Genomic DNA, 22,631 nt, shown 5'->3' with positions numbered 1-22,631 from the left:
AAAAATTTATGATTTATTTTGCGCCATTTAATAATTTAAGATACCAGATATTCTTCAAAAAATAATATATAACTAAATTTGCTATTTTACCTTAAATTAAATAACATTCATTTTTTGCTAAGATATCCTTAATTTATTTAATTAATCTAAGAATTAAAATTTAAAATGTTATACCGATCAAATCGGCATTGACACTATCCACAAAAATGAATGGATAATGAAGATCCTCCGTGTTTGCAACAATCAACTTAGTCCATCTTAACACTTGGCATCGATACATGGGGCCCATTCTAGAAAATTAACAGGTGTTGAGAAAATTTAACAGAGAGAAGGATGCCCTCATTAAAAAAAAAAAATTATGAGTATTCATGTATTTTTGTTGATCTAATCATTTAAGGATGCTAACAACTACTAACGAAAAAGTTAATAAGTATTTGTTTTACTTTACCCAATATTTTCTTAAATCATGACATTTTAATAGTGCAACTCACTTTAATTACTTTTCTTAATCCTTTTGAAGTAGATGCAAGGTGTCAATATTTTGAATTATGATTAATATTTAATTTTTTTATGAAAATTATTATTTATTTGTTTGCTAAACTTTTCTATTACAAATGGACCGAATCATTTTTTTTTTTTTTTGCCACAGACCGAATCACTTTCTTCCAATGTGACGTTTGATAAATTATGGGAGGCATGTCCTTTGAAGTCCGGGCTCTGCCTAACTCCATTCGTATTCCGTATCGTTTTCCTCTTTGCGTGATTCAGAAGAAATACCAGTGCTCTTCTTTCTGTTCTATCGTCACTCTCCTTTAATTATTCTGTTTCTGTTTTCCGTTTCCCTTCACTCTCAAATCTTCATTATTTCGTCTGGATCGGTGATCTTCAGCAATTTTCTTCTTTCCCATCCTAAGGTTATGTTCATCATAATTCTCTCTCGTTCTGTTTCGATTTCGGAGTCTATTCTGAGCAGATGCTTGATTTTTGTTTTTCCCCCTCCTGATGGTAGGATAGTTTTAATTGGTATTTAACTGATTCGGGTTTGAAATAAATAATAAAATTCTGGGTTTGAGGCAATTCCTGACTCGATTCTGTGATTTCGCTGTGGCGAAATTACTCATAATTTCTTTACATGTATTTTACGGCACCAAAAAACGAAATGCTGTGCGTTTTGTTGTGGAGATCTTACGTTTGAGGGGATGAATTGGGTTGCTTCAAGGGGTTATGTATAGCATATGGTTAGCCTGGTAAGGCAGGGTTTTCAGCTATGAAACTATGGCTATGGTTTATGCAGAGGCTCTCATTCTGTTTCCCCTGTATAGTACTATCTGAATTTTTGTTTCAATCAACTGAAAAGTGATTAATTTCTCACGATCTGATTCAAAATATTATTTAAAATGTCAATATTATCTATATCTGGTTGATTGTGTTCCTTGCTATGCATTATACGGTGCTGAGGTTTAGAAAAAATACTAGATTACTGTGCATTCTGACCCAGATACGCTGATGATTAATTGTGATTCAGCTGCTGATGTATTTGCATTCATCAGTTCAATTTCATTATTCAAATCCTTGTATCAATTTTCTGAATTATTATTGAGGGCAAGATTATTTGATCTTCATTTTTCAGAATCTCGGGGGGGAAATCTTCTGGAACTGAAGTATATATACTGCTGAATGTCCTAGACTGACACATGTAGCACGATATTTTGATTGTCGTTGAGATAGGCACCACCCGTAATGCCGAATGATGTGCCTCCATGATGAAAGCTCTGTATTTGAGATCCATGAGGTTATATCTCTGGTATTACTTCATGCTCTACAGGAGTGGGTTAAAATTCTTTAGCTCATTTCTTCTCATTTCCCTGATGCATAGTTGGCACACGAGTTTTTTGAGAGTGCCATTCACATTATTGCATGATCTTTGTGAAGATGGTGGAATAAATTTGTCTATATATACGTATAGTTATAGATATACTCTTTCCCATTTGTAAATGATAAGCCTTTATGTGAATGAAATACTGGTGCAATATTTCATCTTACTGTGAGATTTGACATGGAGAATAAACCAAATATATTAATGCAAAGATATGAATTAGGAAGGTTACTGGGCCAAGGTACCTTTGGAAAGGTATACTACGCCCGCAGTACAATAACTAACCAGAGTGTAGCTATTAAAGTGATAAACAAGGACAGGGTTATGAAATCTGGACAAGCCGAACAGATCAAGAGGGAAATATTTGTAATGAGACTTGTTAAACATCCCAATATTATACAGCTTTATGAGGTTATGGCCACCAAAAGTAAGATTTACTTTGTTATCGAATATGCTAAAGGCGGTGAGCTCTTTGACAAGGTGGCCAAAGGAAAGCTCAAAGAAGATGTGGCACATAAATATTTTCAGCAGCTAGTGAATGCCGTAGACTTTTGTCATGGTAGAGGTGTATACCACCGTGACATAAAGCCAGAGAACCTTTTGTTGGATGAAAATGGGAACCTAAAGGTTTCTGATTTCGGATTAAGTGCTTTAGCTGATTCTAAGAGACAGGATGGCCTACTACATACACCTTGTGGCACGCCTGCCTACGTTGCTCCTGAACTCATCAAAAGGAAAGGTTATGATGGTGCCACAGCTGATACTTGGTCATGTGGAGTAGTTTTGTTTGTCTTACTAGCAGGTTATCATCCTTTTCATGATTCAAATTTGATAATGATGTATAGGAAGATTTCCAAAGCAGACTATAAGTTCCCTAGTTGGTTCTCCCCAGAAGTACGTAGACTGTTAATGAAGGTTTTGGATCCAGATCCTGATACTAGAATCTCCCTAGCTAAGATTAAGGAATCTTCTTGGTTTATGAAAGGGCCATTTTCTAGAGAAAAGAAATCTGAATGCGCGAACAAGGGTGTCTCAACATCAGGTGTGAAGCCTTGTGATCAAACCGATGAAAGTGATAGTATAGCAGCAGAAGCAGAAGCAATGCGACAGTCAGTTGTGCCCACAAGTATAAATGCTTTTGACATCATCTCACGTTCTAAAGGTTTTGATCTATCTGGATTCTTTGAAGATAGTTTCAAGAAGAGAGAAGCCAGATTTTCTTCGAGGCAACCAGCCTCAGTCATTATCTCTAAGCTGGAAGAAATCGCTAAGCGTCTGAAGCTGAAAATAAAGAAAAGAGATGCAGGTATGTTGAAATTAGATAGCCTCAAGGAAGGTAGAAAAGGGATTCTATGCATCGAGGCGGAGATCCTTGAGGCGACTCCAGTTTTCCATTTGGTTGAGATGAAAAAATCGAATGGAGATACATTGGAATATCAGAGCATATTGAAAGAGGAAATTAGGCCTGCTCTTAAGGATATTGTTTGGGTTTGGCAAGGGGACCAGCAACTACAATCACAACCATCAGAGGACCAGATACAGATGCATGACCAGCCAGTGACAACATCCACATCTATAGCGCATTCGTAATCTGAAGCCTTTTGTTGTCTGTTGAAGTGTGTCACGGTATGTCCGCTTGCAGTCATGTTACTTTTGCACTTGCAGTCATGTTACTTTTGCATAACTGATGTTGCTGTGGCCTTATAATGAAATGAATTTGTCTCATATATTCTGGGTCCTGTGGATAAGCCTTCTAGCATATGATCCAAATATTTGGTACTTGAAGCCTACCAAATCACATTAAAATAATATCAGGTAGTGTTTAGATTGAGGAATTTGAATTTGAATCTTAGATATAAAATCACATATTTAAAATCCATGTATTTAAACTTCTTTTTTTTTGGATAGTGTAAAAAATTTTAAATCATAATAATTAAGGTTTTCATTAAAAGAATGGCATGTGAAGGAAGTTTTTTTGTTCAATTGTAGTCAAGATTATGATGGTGAATTATAATAATTAAGACAAGTATTCATCTTACAATCTTATTGTAAAATTTAATGGCAAACCACTAGTCCGTAACATTCTTTACTCAAGACTTGTCGATACATGTGATAGTTTTTCAAGGAGTAGTATAGGTGGCTAAATTCTCTGGAGCTTTCTGATACAAAAGACATTAAGGGTGTTTTTTTAATTCCTCAAATCAATATCAATAATTATGAAAAAATATTTCACAACTTGCTTGGTTAGATTGAGTATCACTGAGCAATAAAATAAAGTAAAAATTAACAAAAAATATAAACACATAAACAATAAAAATAAATAATAATTAACATATGTAATGAAAGAATATATATATATATATATATATATAATATCGAGACGAGATGGGGTGTCTCGAAAGGTATCTTGAGTCCTATCTTGTCCCGACTCTTTTTCTATTCTATTTTACAAATGTCTTGTCTTAATTATTTTTTAGGCCATGACAAACTTATCTCGACATGATTGGAACAAGCGTGGGCCAATCAAGATTAGTACAACCCTAAACACCTCTAGTTTGGGTTGTAAAAATAGAGGGGAGGGGAGGAATTTTTTTTTTTAAAAAAATTTTCCTCTCCTCCAAACCCTCCCATCCAAAATGGGGGGATGAGGAGATGAGGAGTATAATTTTATTATATTAGAACTAATATAATATGATAATCCAAAAATGTCTCTCCCTCTTTGTTGCCGTGTGTCTCTGTTCAAATTGTGTTCCTCCTCCCAACTTGCATCATCACTGTTGCTCCATTTGTTCAGGTCATCACCTGTGTTGGGGATTGGATTTTTCTCCTGAGGCTTCCTCCTTTTTTTTTTTTTGCTATTTTTCTATTATATGTTAATAAACTTAATACTTGCTCGTACATTTGTTTTTAAACTATAAATAAATTATTACTGAATATGTTATTAGCAATGTATATATGTGAAATATGGATAATTATATACTTATAATTATATTTTAAAAACATTCATAATTATATTTTATTGGGAAAAAAACAATTTTATAAGATAAGATAAAGTTGTTTATGTATATTTATTTTTCCTTCGCTCTCCTCCTAAACCAAATAAGGTGTCATTCTGTCCTTCCATTAAAATTTCTCCGCTCCCCTCCTCTCCCTTAACAGTCCACAATAATAAAAATTGTAAGATATAAAGTGCAGTTTTGATGAAAAGGTTTATTTGATAATAGTGAAATTGAAAAGGATGGAAATAGTGAATTGAAATTACAAGACGTCTTTTAAAAGAATTTTTTGGTAAAAAAAATTAATATAAAGTACATGAATGATTATTTATTACTATTTTTTAATTTTACCTTAATTATAAATTTAATTTTATGTCTCATCATATATTGTATATCTCTCTTTTTTTATTTTTTTATAGAGGTAAAGTTGGAAAACTTTTTCATTTTAAGATATATTTAATAAGTTAATTATCATTTTCTGATTTTTATAAAATAGTTGAAAATGTTTTATAATAAGGACTTCATGGAATTTACGCCAACCTACAATTCCTCACTTCCTCATTTTCACTTTTTATATAGTTTGAGTGGTTTATTCAAAAGAAATTAAAAATGATAAATTTCTCAACTAAGGAAATGAAATTTGAATTGGACTTTCCAAAGATTTGATGTTAGTGCCAAATTAAGAAAATGCAGAATGAAGTGTTATAATTAGATAGAATAATGTATCAACTATGGTACTCCCTTCATCCTTAACATAAGGTAAGTTTCTTTTATATATATATATATAAATCCAGTCCTTAATATAAGGTCAAGTTAGAGTAATTACTGTTTTTCTGTCCATTTTATCCCTTGTTTATTTATTATAATTTAATTTTTTATATAATAATTTATTATGATTATTAATTGCAAATAATGAAAAAAATTATGAAATTACATTTTTTCAAAACAATTTTATGGATTTATATAACTACCATTTCTTAATAAGAAAGAAATTGGCTTAATTTGTCATATATTAAGGGTGGGAAGGAATATCGAATAACATTGGAATCTGATATGATATCAATCAAATGCTAGGAACTTTTTAATCACTCCCTCTGTTTCAAAATCTAAAATTTTTAAGGTTTGAAATATACAAATTAAGAAAATGGAATTAATACAATATTATCAAATTTGCCTTTGATGTATTAAAGTTTGTCCAAACTACTCATAACTTAAATAAGAATACAATAAGAAAAGTATTTACAAACACTTTTGAGCTGTGCATGTGAAATTGGAAAGCCTAAAATTCATAAAAATTTTCATTGAAATATAATAATATTGAGAACGTAAATTTAACCCCCTTTCGTTACAAACAAAATGGAAACATGAGAGAATGCCAAAAGGCTAAATAGTAACAGACAATGGTGGGGTCAAGTATTGAATTCAAGAAAAGTAGAACGCAAGTTTTGTTTTGTTTTTGGGTTTTTTTTGGGACCAACATTGGTTCATATAAAATGCTGATGTTTATAAGTATATTGTTTCAGCGATTCGAGAGAGTTATCAACTTCATTCAAATCGAGCATACCCAGAGAGTCATCCTCTTACCAGCAACATCAAAAAGATCAAAAATCTTTTTATGTGAGATTGGAATGTCACTTTGAACCATATTCTTGGATAAGCTAATCAATGTACGGACAATCTTGCTCACCTTGCAAACTATGGTAAGTTTGATATTAAGGTTTTACTTACCTTTGGCATTATTTAATTTCTATCTCCTGCGCTGCATGATTAATCCATGGCCTTGTATTTTTTTTTTAAAAAAAGAAAACTTCGTTACTCAATAATAGACTTGTAATTTACTGATACCCTCCAAATTTCAGAAATAAATGTAACCCATGACGGTTGCATTGACGGTACACTTCAGAGTGTCAAAACCATTATTTTAAAAATCAAGCCGAACTGAATGGTAAGAGCGGTTGGATCATCGAAACATTTTCCTAATTCAATTAATGAAAAAAATTTGAACAATTGCGAAGTGCTCAACCTAAGATTAAATCCTTTTTAGAAGGTTTAATAAGGTTCGAAAGACTTGTGAATCTCATAATCTTTAGGTTCTTTGGAACGAATTACTTGATTTTCTTCAAATTGATCCCATCACAACACACAGCACTGGCAGTCGCAATCTGAACATAAAGGATTCATTTGGAGGGTGGAGAAAAAATTAGGAGGAGAAAATTCTTTTTTTTCTTTTTTTTAATTATTTTTAAGATTTTTCCTTTCTAGTTTCCCTCCTCTATATTTTTCTTCACATCCAAATGAATGGTAAAAGATAAGATAAGAGAAAACTCTTATATATATATATATATATATATATATATATATCAAGTTTACCTTAACTATCGATTTAGCCTCTCAAATTTAATTTTTATCAATTAAATATCTTATATTTTCTTAAAACATAAGTTATTCTAGTTAAGTATACTAATGACCAAACATGTGTATGTAGTTAAATGAAAATAAATTAACTGTTAAATTAGTTTAATTTTTGTATCAATCTAGTCTCTTATACAACATTTTATTTTATTTTTCAAAATTTTTAAATATATTTTTTTATATCTAAATAATTACATTTTTTTTAGTAATTTATGTGGCTACTATCAATATTCAGTTATCGATATTGGTAGATTTTAACAATATTATCTTTTTTTTAAAAAAAAAATAAAAGTTAAATTAATAATTGAAACAAAATTATTTAAAAAAAAAATCAATGACTGAAACAAATTTAAAGGATTAAAAATTTTATCATATATATATATATATATATAATGATCTCTCTAACATGATCCTTTGAAGTTCTTCAAAGGTTTCAAATCATACACAATTCAAAAAAAGAAAAATGATTTTTACATTGAGCTGACTCCGCATGGTTAACAGTAGGGCTGTATAGAATAGCTAATAGCCCGACATGCTCGACTCAACCTTAAAAAAAAAAGCTTAGCCCGACCTTGAAAAATTAGCCCTCATCTCCGTCAAAGGTTGGGCAAAGTTTAGAGTTGGAGTGTCAAACCAATTAGCCTTACTTGACTTGAGGTTTATTTTTTTAATTAATAATACAATATCGTTCAAGCCACTAAAAATGGAAGAAAATTATAACCCAAAGCCTAACTCTCTCTAAAGCACATGGCACTTTCACTCTCGCAGACAACGTGACTCCGACATCATCTCGTCAACTCTCATGGTTTCACCTCTTCATCTCCGTCTCGCCTTCAGCATTCCGTTTCGGCTCCGAGGTTTGCGTGTCATACTCGCTTAGGTTCTCTTTTACTCCCTTAGATTCGATGGGTCTCAAGAAGCTTGGATTCGTCTCTTAGAAGCTTGGGTTTTGGCCCAATACTTTGTCTTTTTTTAAAAAAAATAATATAAAAATAAATTTATTAAATAATACAAAATATAACTAGAATCATTTAAAATGGATTATTTATAGAAGTACTGTTAGAATTTAGAGTAACAATTTTTTAAAATTGTATATAATTAACAATTATTTATTATTTGCACATGATGTAAAGTAAAAAAAATAATTTTAAATATTTAAATTATTAGAAAAATTGAAATTATAAAATATATTCACAAAGAACATAAAAAATAATATAATACATAAAAGTATTAAATAAAATAACATTATAAATAATTATGCTCTGAAAAAAATAGAAACAAAAAATTTGGTTGGGTTGCGATGGTCATCCAGACTAGCTTGAGCAGGACTGAGCTGACTGAGCTATCAGACCACCTGCACAGCTCTACCCCTATCCCTCTTCTCTTATTCAAAGTCATTTTTGGGAATTTATGATCTAAAATGTTTTGTTCTTCAGAAAAAAAATGCAAATACTTAGTTATTGAGAATTGATTTTATTGAGCCCTTTTGTTATAGTTCCATGAAAATCTTGGCAAATTGACCACTATATTGTAGAAAAAAATATTTACTAAAATACTACAAATTCAAAAGTATTAACTAGAATACCTTAAATTGAAAATCAATTTCATTGACAAAGTACATAACTTGGGCTATGTGACACCAAATGATTAATTTGAGTTTCAACTACTCAAAATCATGGAAACCAAATGAATATTATTTTTTTACGTTTAAATATTATATTAGTTTCAAATCCAATATTATATTAGTTTTATAAATATGAATTACATGTTTACCATCTTCAAAATTGAAATGGATTTAAAGTTGAGGATTTTCACACTTGCCTTCAAAGACACCAAGGACCGGATAAAGTTTGTTAACATTGAAATTTTTTTGTTGGTATCCTGCCCTAATTAGCTACTTTGCAGTTGAGGGGCCCCCAAGATGTCCCCATAGCTTTGTCTCTTTAAGCCGGCTACGGGACTAACCCTTGAGTCAGCATCATAGTAGAGAAAGCATGGTCCTAGAGCTTGCTGCCTCCCAAAAGGGCCCTCCTAAAGAATCAAACTTGAGTTCTTTTTCTTGGGGGTCTTGTTAACACTTATTAAAATTAAAAATCTACAAATTTTTTTATATGATATAAATGTAACTATTTAAAAGGTTATTTATTTAAAAATTATGAATTGTAAATGTAAATATATATATAGATATCATATATTTTATATATATTATATTATATACATGAGTAGGATTATTCACATCGCCTAAAAACACAATCATCCCGGCCTTGCTTGAGCCATTCAAGCACATTGAGTCAAGCATTGGGCTAGGCACCCAACCAAAGATGTTATTTTTGGAAAATAATATTTATTCTGTGGTATTATTATTTTTTTGTTAAGAGTTGTTTGAAATATATTATTTTTATGTTATTTCAGACATTTCTTATCATTATAATTTTTTAGTCTCTTTCAAAATTTAAAATTTATTTAACTTAATATTATGTAAAAGTGATTGACACTTTTTGATCATATGTAATTTTTTTAAAAAAAAATTGATTATGATATTAGTTTTATAAAGAATATATGTTTAAATGATAACACTTATTCTTTTCATGAAAGAAATTATATATATTTTTTAAAAAAATATTTGTAAAAAAATTTTGAGTCAATTGAGTCAAACCTCATCCTAAATTGCACATAGAGCCAAGCACCAAGTAGAGGTGAAACCCAACTCGACCCTATCCAACTGCATTTTTATTTATGATAGGGGAGCTACTTGAGCTTGAAAGAGGGGAAGAGGAGTTATTGAAAGAGAGAGGGGGGAGGGGGGAGAAGAGGTTAGGCTTTAGGGGTGTAGAGAAGATGGAAGCCATGCCTGCCACATTTGACACACATTTTTTAAATTTAATTGTACAAAACTTGGTGTAAGATAGCTCGAGTTATGTACTTCTCACATTGAAAAATAAAATCTAAACTTGGTGTCTCTGAAATCAATTTTCAATTTATAGTAATCTGGTAAATATTTTTGAATTTGTAGTATTTTGATAAAAATTTTTCTCTATATTATGGTGGTCAATTTGCCTGCAAATCTTGTTGATATGAATGTTTTGTGCAACTAAGTATACTTATCAATTTTATTGATATGCACATTTTATGCACCTGTATTGTATAGATATGAATGTTTATTAAAATGCTAGTTTTCTCACGTCATAATCTATGTGAAATTGATAGGTTGAAATGGAATAAACTAATCATGTTTCAAGTCACTCTCAGCATGTGTCATTCGTTAGTCTTGGTGAAACACAAACTCCCCCAAGTCCTAATCCAAGTCTCAATTCTTTTCACACTTATGGCTACACCCTTTCCCTAAAATCAAAGTCAATTTAATTCCAGTTTGTTTATACCTTCCCTATCGTCTCCTCTACCACCTATTGCCACTACTGCAAAAGCCTCTCAAGAAGTAGAATGTATGGTTCAAAAGAGGAAAGAACCTACAAAATCTAAACCTAAAAAGAAGACACCAAAAGCATCACATGGGATAAATTCCTTGAAAAGGCACAGACCAAAATGTCCCAAGAACACATATAAGGCCACAATAGATAAAAAAAACACAATCAATGTTAAACTATGTGTCATAAGGAGGGACAGACTTGCAAGGCCAACAAAGAGGCTTAATTCCTCATCTTTTGTGTATATTTTCCCAAGTGTTGGTGTTGTTCTTCATTGAGGGCATTTTAGATATAAAAGTGACTTTTCCAAACATTCCACTTGAGCTTTGAAATTATGTCTTTTAATGTGCCAAGATGACTAGTAGAATTAGTTTTTTTAATTCAATTTAGATCGAGTTATTTAGGAAGATATAATTTAAAGTTGTCTCTCTAAGGGGTGAGAATTTGCGTTTAACTTGAGTCAAGTGTGTGTTCATCTTTGTACTTTTGTTTTGGCTTTGCATTTCACTTCACATTCTTAGACCTAATATTCTCACCTAATTTGAATTAAATTACCACACATTTTGGTTGATTTGATTTTTTTTTTCTCTTGCAATATAGGTTAAATAAATGAAGGGGATGAAGGTATGTGACAACATTATCAAATGATCATTTGATGTATAGTGAATGGCACCACATTGAATCAAATGACGAGGTGTAGACTAAGCTTTGAAGGGTAAAACACATTAGATCAAGCTAGAATTGGAATAATCACCTTTCCCTCCAATTTTGCCAACTTGCACATGGGAGTTTCGGCCACTTGCATTAGTAGTTGGAAGACTCACACACTCACAATTCCCAAGCTTTCTCTCATTTTCTCTTCTGCAATTCGTGTAGTTCAAGTTCTTCACACTTTCTCTCATTTTCTCATCACTTTCCTAACATTTTCTCACCCAAATCTTTCTCATCTCTCAATCAAATCCATCAATCTTTATCTCATTCTTCTTCTCACCTCAAATCGATCCAAACCCTTTGCTTCATTCATTGATCCGTTGCTTCAATCTCTTGGAAAGAAGATCATGGCCGAGCTCTTGATGAAGGCTTCCATGGTGATAAAACTCATTTATTACATAATTTTCTATGTTAATTAGGATAATTAATCAAGTGTTATTAGATCAAAGTGTATACACATTGCATTAGAATTAAAAATTTGCTTAAGTGTTTAACTTATGTGCACTAGGGATATTTTGGTTCAAAAATTAAATTTTTGAGAAAATGTATAAGAAAAATTGATAAAATATATTTTAAATGAAGAAGAATAGTGATCAAATTAGATTTTATAAATTCATTTTAGTTTGAAAGTAATTAAATAAAAGTCAACACTTTTCATTGACTTTCTCAAATGTGTTTTTTAACTTAGTTTTGGGTTAATTGTGTGAGAATTTTGTATAATTTTGTGCACCTATTACTTGAAAATTTTTAATAAATTATCCTTTCTAAATATGAATTTAATTTTGGACTTTAATTATATTTTGTGATGTCACATTTTATTAAATTGAATTTTGTATATTTTGTGATATAGGTGAAATGTACACATATCTATCAATTGGGCAAAGCTCCAAGGAGTAAAATCTGATCAAATGTGGCAGGAAAATTCTTTAATTGGCAGGAATAGATATAATTAAAATGTGGTTGAAACATGAAATTAATTTAACACACTTTGAAATCATCTACAAGTCAATTGAAAAATGCTATATTGCAAGCCTCGTTCATGTGACTTGGATTCACTTGCATTTTTATTTTAGTTTCTTTTATTTTAATCATTTAGGAGCTGAAAGTGAACCATTCTACACATCCTTTGGTTGGAGTAATCAAATCAAATTCATTTATTCAAGCCATCCTCTTCCACCTTCTCTCACTAGTTCTTTCATTGTTCTTCATCTTCCACCCAATTTTTTTCATAAATTCTCGCTCAAATCACCACAAAACACACATCAATCTTCTCCTCTTCATTATTTCGTCCAATCCCTCCTATTTTCATCAAATTTCAAAGCTTCAAATCCTCATTTCGATGGCTAAAAAGTTGGGCTACCTCATGAAAATAAAGAAGACCATGAAGATGGAGATAAGGAGTTAAGCACCTTGAAGGAATTCTAGAGAAAAGAAGATGAATGATGAATCATAAGCTTCATGGCTAATCTTTTTTTTTATTTCTTAGCTCTTCTCTTTTAACTTAATGATAGGATACCTTAGTTGAGAATTTAATTATTATAGCCCTGTAATTCTAATTTGAATTTAACCTTTGTGTAAAGAGAATGTATTTGTGACATTGAATTATCTCCCATTTGTTCTTGGATTAATTCACACACTTGATGATTAATGCATATAATCATGTTTTTTATTTTGTGAATTGCTTGCTTTAATGCTACATGACGTTGTGAGATTAATGCTTGTACTTGAGTAGCTTTATATAGTCTTGTGGTAGCTCATTTCTTTGCATTTGGCTGTGGCACTTGAGGGATGAATTTAATTGTCTCACTTGGCTAACACTTGCACCAATTAGTGAAATAAACTAAAGACTTTAATTTAAGACTTAAGGAGTTGAAATAGTTAGGTTATTTGGCTTGGGATACTTGTCTTAGGCTAATACAATTTGGTTAAGAGGAAGAGGAAGGCACAAATTTCCTTAATCAACAAGAATATAATGATTCCAACATCAACTAAACTTTAGGATTCCAATTCTTAAAAAAAGGAACTTCTACATCACTCATTTTAGTTTAGAATTTAGCTTTTTTTTTTTTTACTAATTTCAGATAAATCAACTTCAACAATTGGGTCACTTATTCTACTAGTTAACCTCTTAATTAGACAATAGCCACTCTTAAGAGGATGGCCTAAGTTGACCTTTTGCTACATTAGGGTTAATTCATAACAAACTTAAAACACTCTTTACTTGTTTTTGTTACTTTAGTGCTGTAGTTTAGTTTGGACACTTGAATTCAACCTTTGGATAACCTATAAGCAATTAGATAAGGTTCTTAAAGATATGACCTAGGTTGCACTCTAACTTTACTAGGGTTTAGCTTAGTTAAATAATTTGGTGCAAATCAACATTAACATCAAATTTTGACGCCGTTGAAAACCCATAATTAATGAGTTTAAATAGAGATAATGTTAAAAAAAATATAATTAATACCTTACCAAATATCTTCTATTCAAGGCCATCAATCCCCTTTAAAAAGTGCTTTATAGTAAGGACCAGATGAAGTATATATAAACATTTATGAAACCATTTGAAGTGGTTTAATTACCCCACTTAGTAAAAAGAAAAGTAAAAGATCATTAGGTAGATGAAAGGAGGTAGATAGACAATGAATACAACTAAAAGCATTGAAATCTAAGCTTAATCAATTCGGTTTTCTCGTCGTCTTTAAAAGGCAGTATAATATTGCTTGCAATCTTCATGTTCCATACAAGAGGAGTTAAGATTTAAGAACCACGATCATCTAGAAACGAATAAACTCAGCTAAATCATGGTAAATCAATATCCAATTAACTGGGTAAAAGTTAAAATGCAAAATTACCATTGCAACATGAAGTTAAATTTGCAGAGTGTGAAGTCAATTTTCCCCCCTCTGTCATTTCGTCATCAGTATTTTAGTAGCAAGCAAAGTAGATGGATAGAAAGAACCTAAATGGAATAAATTGAAGACTTCAGCTCAATTTACCCTTGGCTTGCAAATGGCATTGCCCTTGACAAAAGTTTGGCTTAAGTTATGAGAGATATAACAGAGGAAAAGAATTAGAACTCAGTAACCTTACATTTTTCCCCTTAATCACTGTTTGTCATTTATTTTTGGAAAAATATAACTATTGATCCCTTTAGTTTTAATATGCTTAGTATAGGTCCCTATAGTTTTTTTGGTTGTTTCAATCCTTCTAGTTTATCTCATCTGCAACATTAATCTCTCTATTTTTGAGTATATCCAAAAAGACAATGAGATGATATTAATAGTGTCAAATATGTTGACTAGTAACTAATGCCATTAACCTTTGTGTTAATGTGAAATTATGATTCAACAAGTTGAAAAATGAAATAAAACAGGATGGACAATGTTGTTAATATGCTAAATCACAACTTCATCTTAGCACGAATTAATGGCATTGGTCACAAATCAATATATTTAACACCGTTGGTGTCATCTCATCATCTTTCTTGGCATTTTCAAAATTAAAAAATACAGAAGCTAACGTTATAGATGGGATAAATTAAAGAGACCTAGAATAATAAAAAAATTTATAGGAACCTATACCAAAATACATTAAATCATTATGTTTTTCTTTTATTTTACCCCCTTTTTGTACTATCAAGCATCAATTCAAGGTTGACAACCTATTTCACGAGTTTTTAAAGCCCCATAAACGATTATGCAATCATATGTTTTAAAATTACCAGTGCAAAAGGGGTGAACTGAATTAAGATTACCAAAAACACCTTAAAGTTTAGCCCACTGTCGTCATCAAGACACTCACAAACTTGCGGCAAGTGAAAAATCATTTTCAGTGACATCATCATGCGACTGTGAACTAAAAGATATATAACTCAGATGAATCACAAAGATAATGACAACAGCAAACCTCACTTCCTGACAGAATATTTGGCACTCGTATTGGCACATACCAATGTTTCGGAACATATCCATAGCTAACAGAAGTTTCCACTTGCCACTATGCTAGTTTGATAACTTATCTTAGTACAATGTTGCTTGATCGGTTTTTTTTTTTTTTTAACTTTCTTTTTCCCAAATTTCGATTTTATTTTGTTTTAATTTCAAGGGATATCCTCAGGATATTACGATGCTTTGACGCGTCTCAAGATCATCACATCACCTCTTGAAGACCACCACAATCAATTCTTCTTCTTAGTCTTGTTTTGGTGCATCCTAAGACACGGCCAGACTTCTGACAAATTATTGCAGAAAAACTGGATTTTGGAAAATGAAGAGACATAGGTAAAGTTATTTCTATGTATAGTGTTGAATTCATTCTACTAGACACAAGAATTCTGAAGGTTGAACATCAATTCAGTCATTTATCTAACATGACTGAATTACCCTCCACATCTTGAATCCGCTATTCCTTTTCTGACATAAGCCGACTTTCTTTAATAATACCCAGATAAATAATTCCCCAAATGGATTCTTCCAGAATCAATTCTCAACAATGAATCTCTCCACCCGCAGAATAAAGCATAAAGTAAAACCAAACACATACTTACAAATCCAGCATTAGTAAAAATTATAGATTCTCACAGGATTATTCTCAAAGAACAATTCTATTGGAGGAGTCTACCTTTCATGAACTGTACAAAGAAGCTATGTATGAAGCTCTTACTGTGACAAGCAGCTCCAACTTATAAGAATAATTTCAGGGTCACCTTCCTCTTCTTTCCTACCTAGACATCTTAAGATTCAATGAGTAGTTTAAAATCATCAATAATTGCTTTCTTTGAGAACTAATAAACCATACAAAGCTATAGCAATAAACCAAACAGCAATTCTAGCAAACCATGGTGAGGAGGATAGTACAGGTCTAATAATTTGTGCCAGCCAAGTTAAGTTTGATTTTCACGATGCAAAAGCCATCTGTCTCACAACAAGCTGATAAAGCTGGTTGTTGTTAAAAGTTTACAACGCCTTAATCTTATTGACCTTCAATTGAAAAAGAGCGCCATAACTCCAATGACAACGAACGAAGAAGGTAAAATTACTTGAAGTGTTAGTACCAATCAAGTTCCTCTGCTAATTTTCATTTCTCCTGCAAATCATATGCTTCACAAATTGAAAGAAAACAAATTTCTCACAGCCGAATATTATTGACAACTATAGGCAACAACTATTTCAGTAATGATTTTACCATTCACTCCAACAAACAATTAACAAGTATGATACAGAGAGTTTTCAGTTGACCTATAAGCTTACAACCATATGCAATGTTCGTGGGAGTATTAAGTATTAAGACGACGAAGCCAAACCAAACGCAAACCTGAAAACTTAGTATTGCGCAGAATTAACGAAAACAAACGAACAAAGTAATTATGTGGACTGCTTTGACTTAGACGTAGAGGTGAGATGGCTCCAGAGATAACGACCGCTTGCCATGTCGACGAAGGTCCAGAACCCAGATTCGATTGCTACCCGAACCTGCATCACCAAATTGAGAAATTTGGGGATGAAAAAACAGAAACAATCGAAGGAATGTGGCAAGCGCATAAAAGTAGGAATTGAAAAAGAAGGGAAAATGAGGGAACCTTGGAGAATATAGGAATGGGAGAATCAGAAGATTGGGTGGAAGAAGAAGCGTCGTCACTATTACCATGATCATGGTCATGGTGGGGTTGAGATCTGAGGTTTCTGAGGACGAAGAAACCGGCGAGAGAGGCGGAGAGGAAGATGAGAAGAAGACGGAGAGGACACATTTGCTGAGAATGATACGATTCAGAAGGGCGTGACTTGAGAGGGAGTGTCAGAATTAGACCCTAAAATTAAGGTCTGGATTTGGATTGCGATACAATACAACTTTCGACTTGGAAAGTACCAAGTACTGGCTGAACCAACGTAAATTTGCAATTACAACCGCGAACAAGGCAGCGCAGGGCCGCTTGTTTTTTCACAGGGGTTTGATGCTTTTTTTTGACAAAAAATAAAATAAAATAAATCTTTAAAGCTGGATATATATATTATATGGATCCTGAAAAAAAAAAGAAGAAGAAAATTGAGCGATTCTTTTAGAAGAAATTTCAGTCGGGGGCTCTTGATCGACCTTAATGAAAAAGAGAATATCAAATTTGTTGAAACTTCACTAAAGAACCTGTCCGCAATTTTTGTTTAATTTGTTATGAAAATAATAAAATTACTCTCATTTAAATAAACAACGTAAACGATTTGTTCGTTTTCCTATTATATATTATTTATTTGCTTACGGAATGCTGTTTGTTTGTTTTACTTCGTTTGTTTATGGCTTGCAATGAAATCAAGTGAAAGTAGGCCTATAAATAAGTAAAGTAAGGAAATGAATAACATTTCATAAGTAAACAAACAATATATAATATAAGAATGAATAAGTCATCTTATCATAAAATCAACACGAAATGAAATCAAGTGAAATTAGGTTTATAAGTAAGTGAAGTAAAGAAATAAACAACATTTCATAAATAAATGAACAACATACAATATAAGAACGAACAAATCATTCATGTTAATTTAAATGAGGGCAATTTTATCATTTCTATCATAAATTCAACAGAAGTTCCATACGGGTCCTTCAGTGAAGTTTCATAAAATTTAGGGTTCTCTTTTTTATTAAATTCGGTCAAGGATCCCTGACTAAAATGTTCCCATTCTTTTATGCTCATTCATATTTTATTCTTAAAATACAAATTTTTTTAATTTTTAAATTGAATTTAAAATTTAAAATATATGTCTGTACTTTAAAATTAAAATTTCTATTACTTATTTAAATTTTTAAATATTAAATTTTTTATTTTTAAAAAATAAAAGATATTATAATTAAAATTTTTAATGTTTAAAAAATTTTAAAAATAAAAAAGAATAAAAACAGCTTATGGGCCCTTGTTTAAGCCCTTTGATTGAGGATTGAGTTTTAAAAAATGATTAATTCTAAGATAATTAAACATATGGGCTAGGTTAGGCCCATGCTTTTCCTAACTCTAAATGTAGATGAGCAGCTGCATAAGTCTTGCCAAATTCTTTTTCTAATTTTTAGACAAATATAATTATTAGTAATCATACTTTCAGGATCATAATTTGGGATCAATTTCTTTATTTTTTTTATTGTTACTAGTCCCTTTAATTTTATCAATATGTAATGTTAGTTCTCATCGTCATTAATAGGGTTAAATTTGCTAATATTTATATAACTCTATTAATTATATTGCTGAGTTAATAAAATTACAATGAGTTAGATACTGAACGGGCAAAATGATTACTAACATTTTTGTTGCTCTAGCTATCATGTCTTCTTCCATCTAATGCTTCATCCATCACATGTTTAAGAATTATGATTTAATGTCTTACTTGTTTCTTTTTTTCTTTTACTCATTTTTTTAATATAAATTATTATAATTTTAACAAATCAACATGAGAAGTAACAAAGTTTATGTACATGTTAGCCATTATTAAATCATTATGGTCATATTTAAAAATATAAAGATTAATATTACAGATAGATGAAACTTAAGAAATTAGAAGCAATGCAAAAAATAAAAGAGCTAAAATCAAAACATGAGAAATTTGTATTTACAAAATTTTCTATTTAATTATTGTACATATATAAAAAATATTTATATAAAGAAATAGAAATTGAGCAAAATATAAGAATGATATACGAGGATAGACATATTATACTATTGCCATTTTAAAATAATTTGCAGAAATTGTAAGACCAATAGGGAGAGGGAAAAAAAAAAAAACACGAAAGTGGCGAGATTGTAGTTCTATTAGGTGTTTTTGCTCTATCGGATGTGGGAGGCTTCTTGCTTTATGCTGGATGAGTGTTACTCTAAAGGAACTTTACTGGATTTTTCAAATGAAGCCCATAGGTACATTTTTTGAAGGGCTTTTTATGTGTGTCTTGCTTCTATTTTAGAAAGTGATAATATTTCTCTTAATCTCTTATTTCATGATTTTTTATAAGCACTTGCGGAGGTTTTCTCTTATATTTCCTTCATTTCCTCCCACTTATTAAAAGTGTGCGTGGATGGCTTTGACTTTGATTTTCATAACTTCGTGCTTTTTATAAGCGTGGGTTGAACTTGGGCTAAAAGTTAAATTTTTATGCAAACGAAGTTTAATAGCATTTTTAGTGGAGTGGAGTGGAGAAGTGGTGGTGAACTCTGACCAATAGCAAGCCAACACCTGTACACCACCAAGTTTATTAGGTACTTGCTTGCCCAATAACGTTTGAAGATTTATTAAAAAAAAAAAACAAGGAAGAAAGAAACATTTGAAGATAAATATAGCTTCTGGTCCGAATTAAATTGCCTATATATAGAATATTGAACGAATCCCACTGCAGACCCTAAAAAAAAAAGAAAATTACATTTTGGGCTTAATAAATTCTAATAATGCATTGTAGACTCAAGGATCACTTCTTGTAGTTTTTCTTGGGAGCAAAAGTACAATTTTACCTTTGTGTAATTTGAAAACTCAAAACTTGCATGAAACCCTTATCCACAAAGCACAACACGATACTCATAAAATACAATATTCATAAATTTTCAACATAATACTCAAGTGTATCTAGTTGATTTGTAGGTTAATTAAAACATACAAATCACACAGATCATATATAACACAATGTATATGGATACACAACTCTATATTCATGCATTATCAATACAATACTCATAAATTCTCAATATAATGTCCGTGTATGTCTAATTGATCAGTAGGTTTAATAAAATGTATAAGTTACATAGACAATGTAAAACAACATGTTCATGTATGCACAGCACGATATACATTCTCAACTGAATGTCTATTCGTGTCAAATTAATCAGCAAGTTTAATAAAATGTACGAGTTACACAGACAATTTACAATATAATGTCTATGGTTGTGCAATATGATATTCATGAATTCTCAATATAATGTCCATGTGTGTCTATTTAATCTATAGGTTAATTAAAACAAATCATGTAGAGCATGTATAATACAATGTCTATGGGTGCACAACACGATGTTCATACATTCTCAACACAATATCCATGTGTGCCCAATTGATTAGTAGATTTAATAAAATATACAAGTTATGTAAACAATATACAACACAATATCTTTGGATGCACAATATGATATTCATAAATTTTATATATAATGTCCATATGTGTTTAAAAAGGAAAAGGTGCAAATCTGTCCTCGAAGTATCTCGCGAGGGGTGTCAGGTATCCTAAAGTAAGGAAAGGTGCAATGTTACCCTCAATCTGTTAAAAAGAGAACAATTTTAATATATCTCAAACATTGACTGTTAATTTGACTTAATAATGCTTAGCTGGCCATCTATATGGAATTCTTTTTTTTTTAAAAAAAGAACATGTTCATAACCAAAAAGAATTTTTAGCTTTGCAGAAAATTTAGAACAAAGATGGAGAGAAGAGAGGAATACATGCCTGAGTCCAGATCTAGAATGAAGCTTGCAACATGGACACCATCAGTAGATCTGGGTAGGGGTGAGCAAAACTAAACCGAAACTGAAAACTGAATTGAACCAAATTGAGTTTGATCTGTTTGGTTCAGTTTATTCAGTTTAAAAGATCAGTTCGGTTTTTTTAAAAAAATATTTTAGTTTGAATTTTCGGTTCAGTTTGAAGATTGTGAAACTGAATAAACCAAAGTAACTGAAATTAATCAGATACATTTATAAATATTATAATTGATTTATATTATCAAAAATTATATTTTTTAAAATACTAATATCATATATTTATTAAAAGAGGGTGGGGAAAAAAATGTAGCCCAGTTGATAGCCTAGCCCATTATCAGTCTCTGCCACAGACCCATAGTGCCATTCTTTTTTTTAGTAAAAGCCATAGTGATTAGACATTCAGACTCGGCCTAGTGATACTCGTCACTCCTCGCTCGATTGCTCTCAGGGACTCAGATCAGACTCTTATCTTAGTCATTTAGGTTTAGTTTCTATCTCCCACTCGGCCACTCCATAGTCCACACAAAGTCATGACTCATGAACCCTAGCAAATAGCAATCTCTGTGACTCTGTATCTCCATCTCGCACTCGCTCGATCAATGATCAGTCAACGTCAGATCCTTTACAGACAACAGTTCGTTAGCTCCCCTCTCGATCTTGGCTTTGACTCTTTTCTCTCTTTCAGCCCCACTCTACGAAGCACGAACCATAGATCGCCTCAGGCTTTGTCTCCCTCAACCTCTATCACTCTCTCGATCTTAGCTCAGATCAACGTTCATCTCCCTTTGCCTCATATCAGCGTTCATCTCCTTTCATTTTCTCAAGTCTAGTTCATCTGAGCTCAGGCTTTATCTCCCTTCTCAGATAAGGGCAACTTATAGACGTAAGGTATGGTTCCAGCTAGCGACTTTCTTCATCTCATGCTTATTAACATATTTGTAAAAATGTCTCTATTTTTGAACTTTTGAGAAGTATGTCTCAAGCTTTGTTTTGTTTAATGGTTCAAATGTCTGCCTCCCGTGAAGGTGAAGGACAAACTATCACTCCAAATAGCCAAACACTAACTCCATCTTCAACATCTAATACTGAAGTGAGTTCAAGAAAAAGGAAGGCCATACAGCTAAGGTCTGAAGTTTGGGAGCATTTTTACAAATATGTTAATAAGCACGGAGAAACCAAAGGTAAGTGCAATTATTGTGAAAGGGAGTTTTTATGTGATCCAAAAAGGAATGGGACTACTGCACTTAAAAATCATATGGGTGTGTGTAAGAAACGGCCTCCTCCTGAAGAAGGCATACAAACCCACTTAAATTTTGGTATAGATCATAATGCTTCTATTCTTGCTAACTGGAAATTTGATCAAGAAGCAATTAGAAAATCTTTGGCAAACATGGTTATAACTGATGAACTTCCTTTCAAATTTATTAATGGGTTTGGGTTTAAACACTTTATGGTTGCTGCTCAACCAAGATTTAAGGTTCCTTCTAGATAGACAGTAGCTCGTGATTGTTTTAAAATTTACATGGATAAAAAAATTAGATTCAAAGACCACTTGATTAGAAACAAACAAAGGGTTTGTCTAACAATTGACACTTGGACTTTGACTAAAAGGATTTTGAATTTTATTCCAATATCTAGTCATAAGGGAAGGGATATTGGAATAAAAATTGAGAAGTGTTTGCTTGAATGGGGAATTGATAGAGTGTTTACTATTATGGTA

At 31.5% G+C, this 22,631-nt stretch overlaps 3 protein-coding genes across 4 annotated transcripts; 2 read left to right on the top strand and 1 right to left on the bottom strand.

The window, feature by feature from the left end:
- Positions 1 to 671: 671 nt before the first annotated feature.
- Positions 672 to 6,595, top strand: LOC129303698 (CBL-interacting serine/threonine-protein kinase 10-like). 2 transcript variants are annotated; one of them, XM_054943176.1, is made up of 3 exons: positions 672 to 914; positions 1,631 to 3,502; positions 6,396 to 6,595. In XM_054943176.1, the coding sequence occupies exon 2, from the start codon at positions 2,057 to 2,059 to the stop codon at positions 3,464 to 3,466; it is 1,410 nt and encodes a 469-aa protein (XP_054799151.1). In that variant the 5' UTR covers positions 672 to 914; positions 1,631 to 2,056; the 3' UTR covers positions 3,467 to 3,502; positions 6,396 to 6,595. The 2 variants fall into 2 exon arrangements, with proteins under 2 accessions (XP_054799151.1, XP_054799150.1); XM_054943175.1 differs by lacking the exon at positions 6,396 to 6,595 and having other exon boundaries at positions 1,631 to 3,603.
- A 9,835-nt stretch (positions 6,596 to 16,430) lies between these two features.
- LOC129303506 (uncharacterized) lies at positions 16,431 to 17,324 on the bottom strand. Its single transcript, XM_054942867.1, has 2 exons — positions 16,999 to 17,324; positions 16,431 to 16,891 (listed from the first exon to the last, which is right to left on the bottom strand). The coding sequence occupies exons 1-2, from the start codon at positions 17,164 to 17,166 to the stop codon at positions 16,784 to 16,786; spliced, it is 276 nt and encodes a 91-aa protein (XP_054798842.1). The 5' UTR covers positions 17,167 to 17,324; the 3' UTR covers positions 16,431 to 16,783.
- Positions 17,325 to 21,917: 4,593 nt separating this feature from the next.
- Positions 21,918 to 22,403, top strand: LOC129302713 (zinc finger BED domain-containing protein RICESLEEPER 3-like). Its single transcript, XM_054941606.1, has one exon. It carries the CDS (start codon positions 21,918 to 21,920, stop codon positions 22,401 to 22,403), a length of 486 nt encoding a protein of 161 aa, XP_054797581.1.
- Positions 22,404 to 22,631: the final 228 nt, after the last annotated feature.

Source organism: Prosopis cineraria, unplaced genomic scaffold, assembly GCF_029017545.1.
Source record: "Prosopis cineraria cultivar Desert tree isolate PC_DT_omini unplaced genomic scaffold, ASM2901754v1 PC2, whole genome shotgun sequence".
Taxonomy (NCBI): Eukaryota; Viridiplantae; Streptophyta; class Magnoliopsida; order Fabales; family Fabaceae; genus Prosopis; species Prosopis cineraria.
Note: the sequence above shows the minus strand (reverse complement) of the source record. Positions and strands in the feature narration are given on the sequence as shown.

Excerpts from the sequence above, each read along its gene's own strand:
- LOC129303698 (XM_054943176.1), top strand. The coding sequence starts at position 2,057 with ATGGAGAATAAACCAAATATATTAATGCAAAGATATGAATTAGGAAGG.
- LOC129303506 (XM_054942867.1), bottom strand. The coding sequence starts at position 17,166 with ATGTGTCCTCTCCGTCTTCTTCTCATCTTCCTCTCCGCCTCTCTCGCC. Across the intron at positions 16,892-16,998 it reads CCATTCCTATATTCTCCAAG|GTTCGGGTAGCAATCGAATC; the intron begins GTTCCCTCATTT and ends TTGGTGATGCAG.
- LOC129302713 (XM_054941606.1), top strand. The coding sequence starts at position 21,918 with ATGTCTGCCTCCCGTGAAGGTGAAGGACAAACTATCACTCCAAATAGC.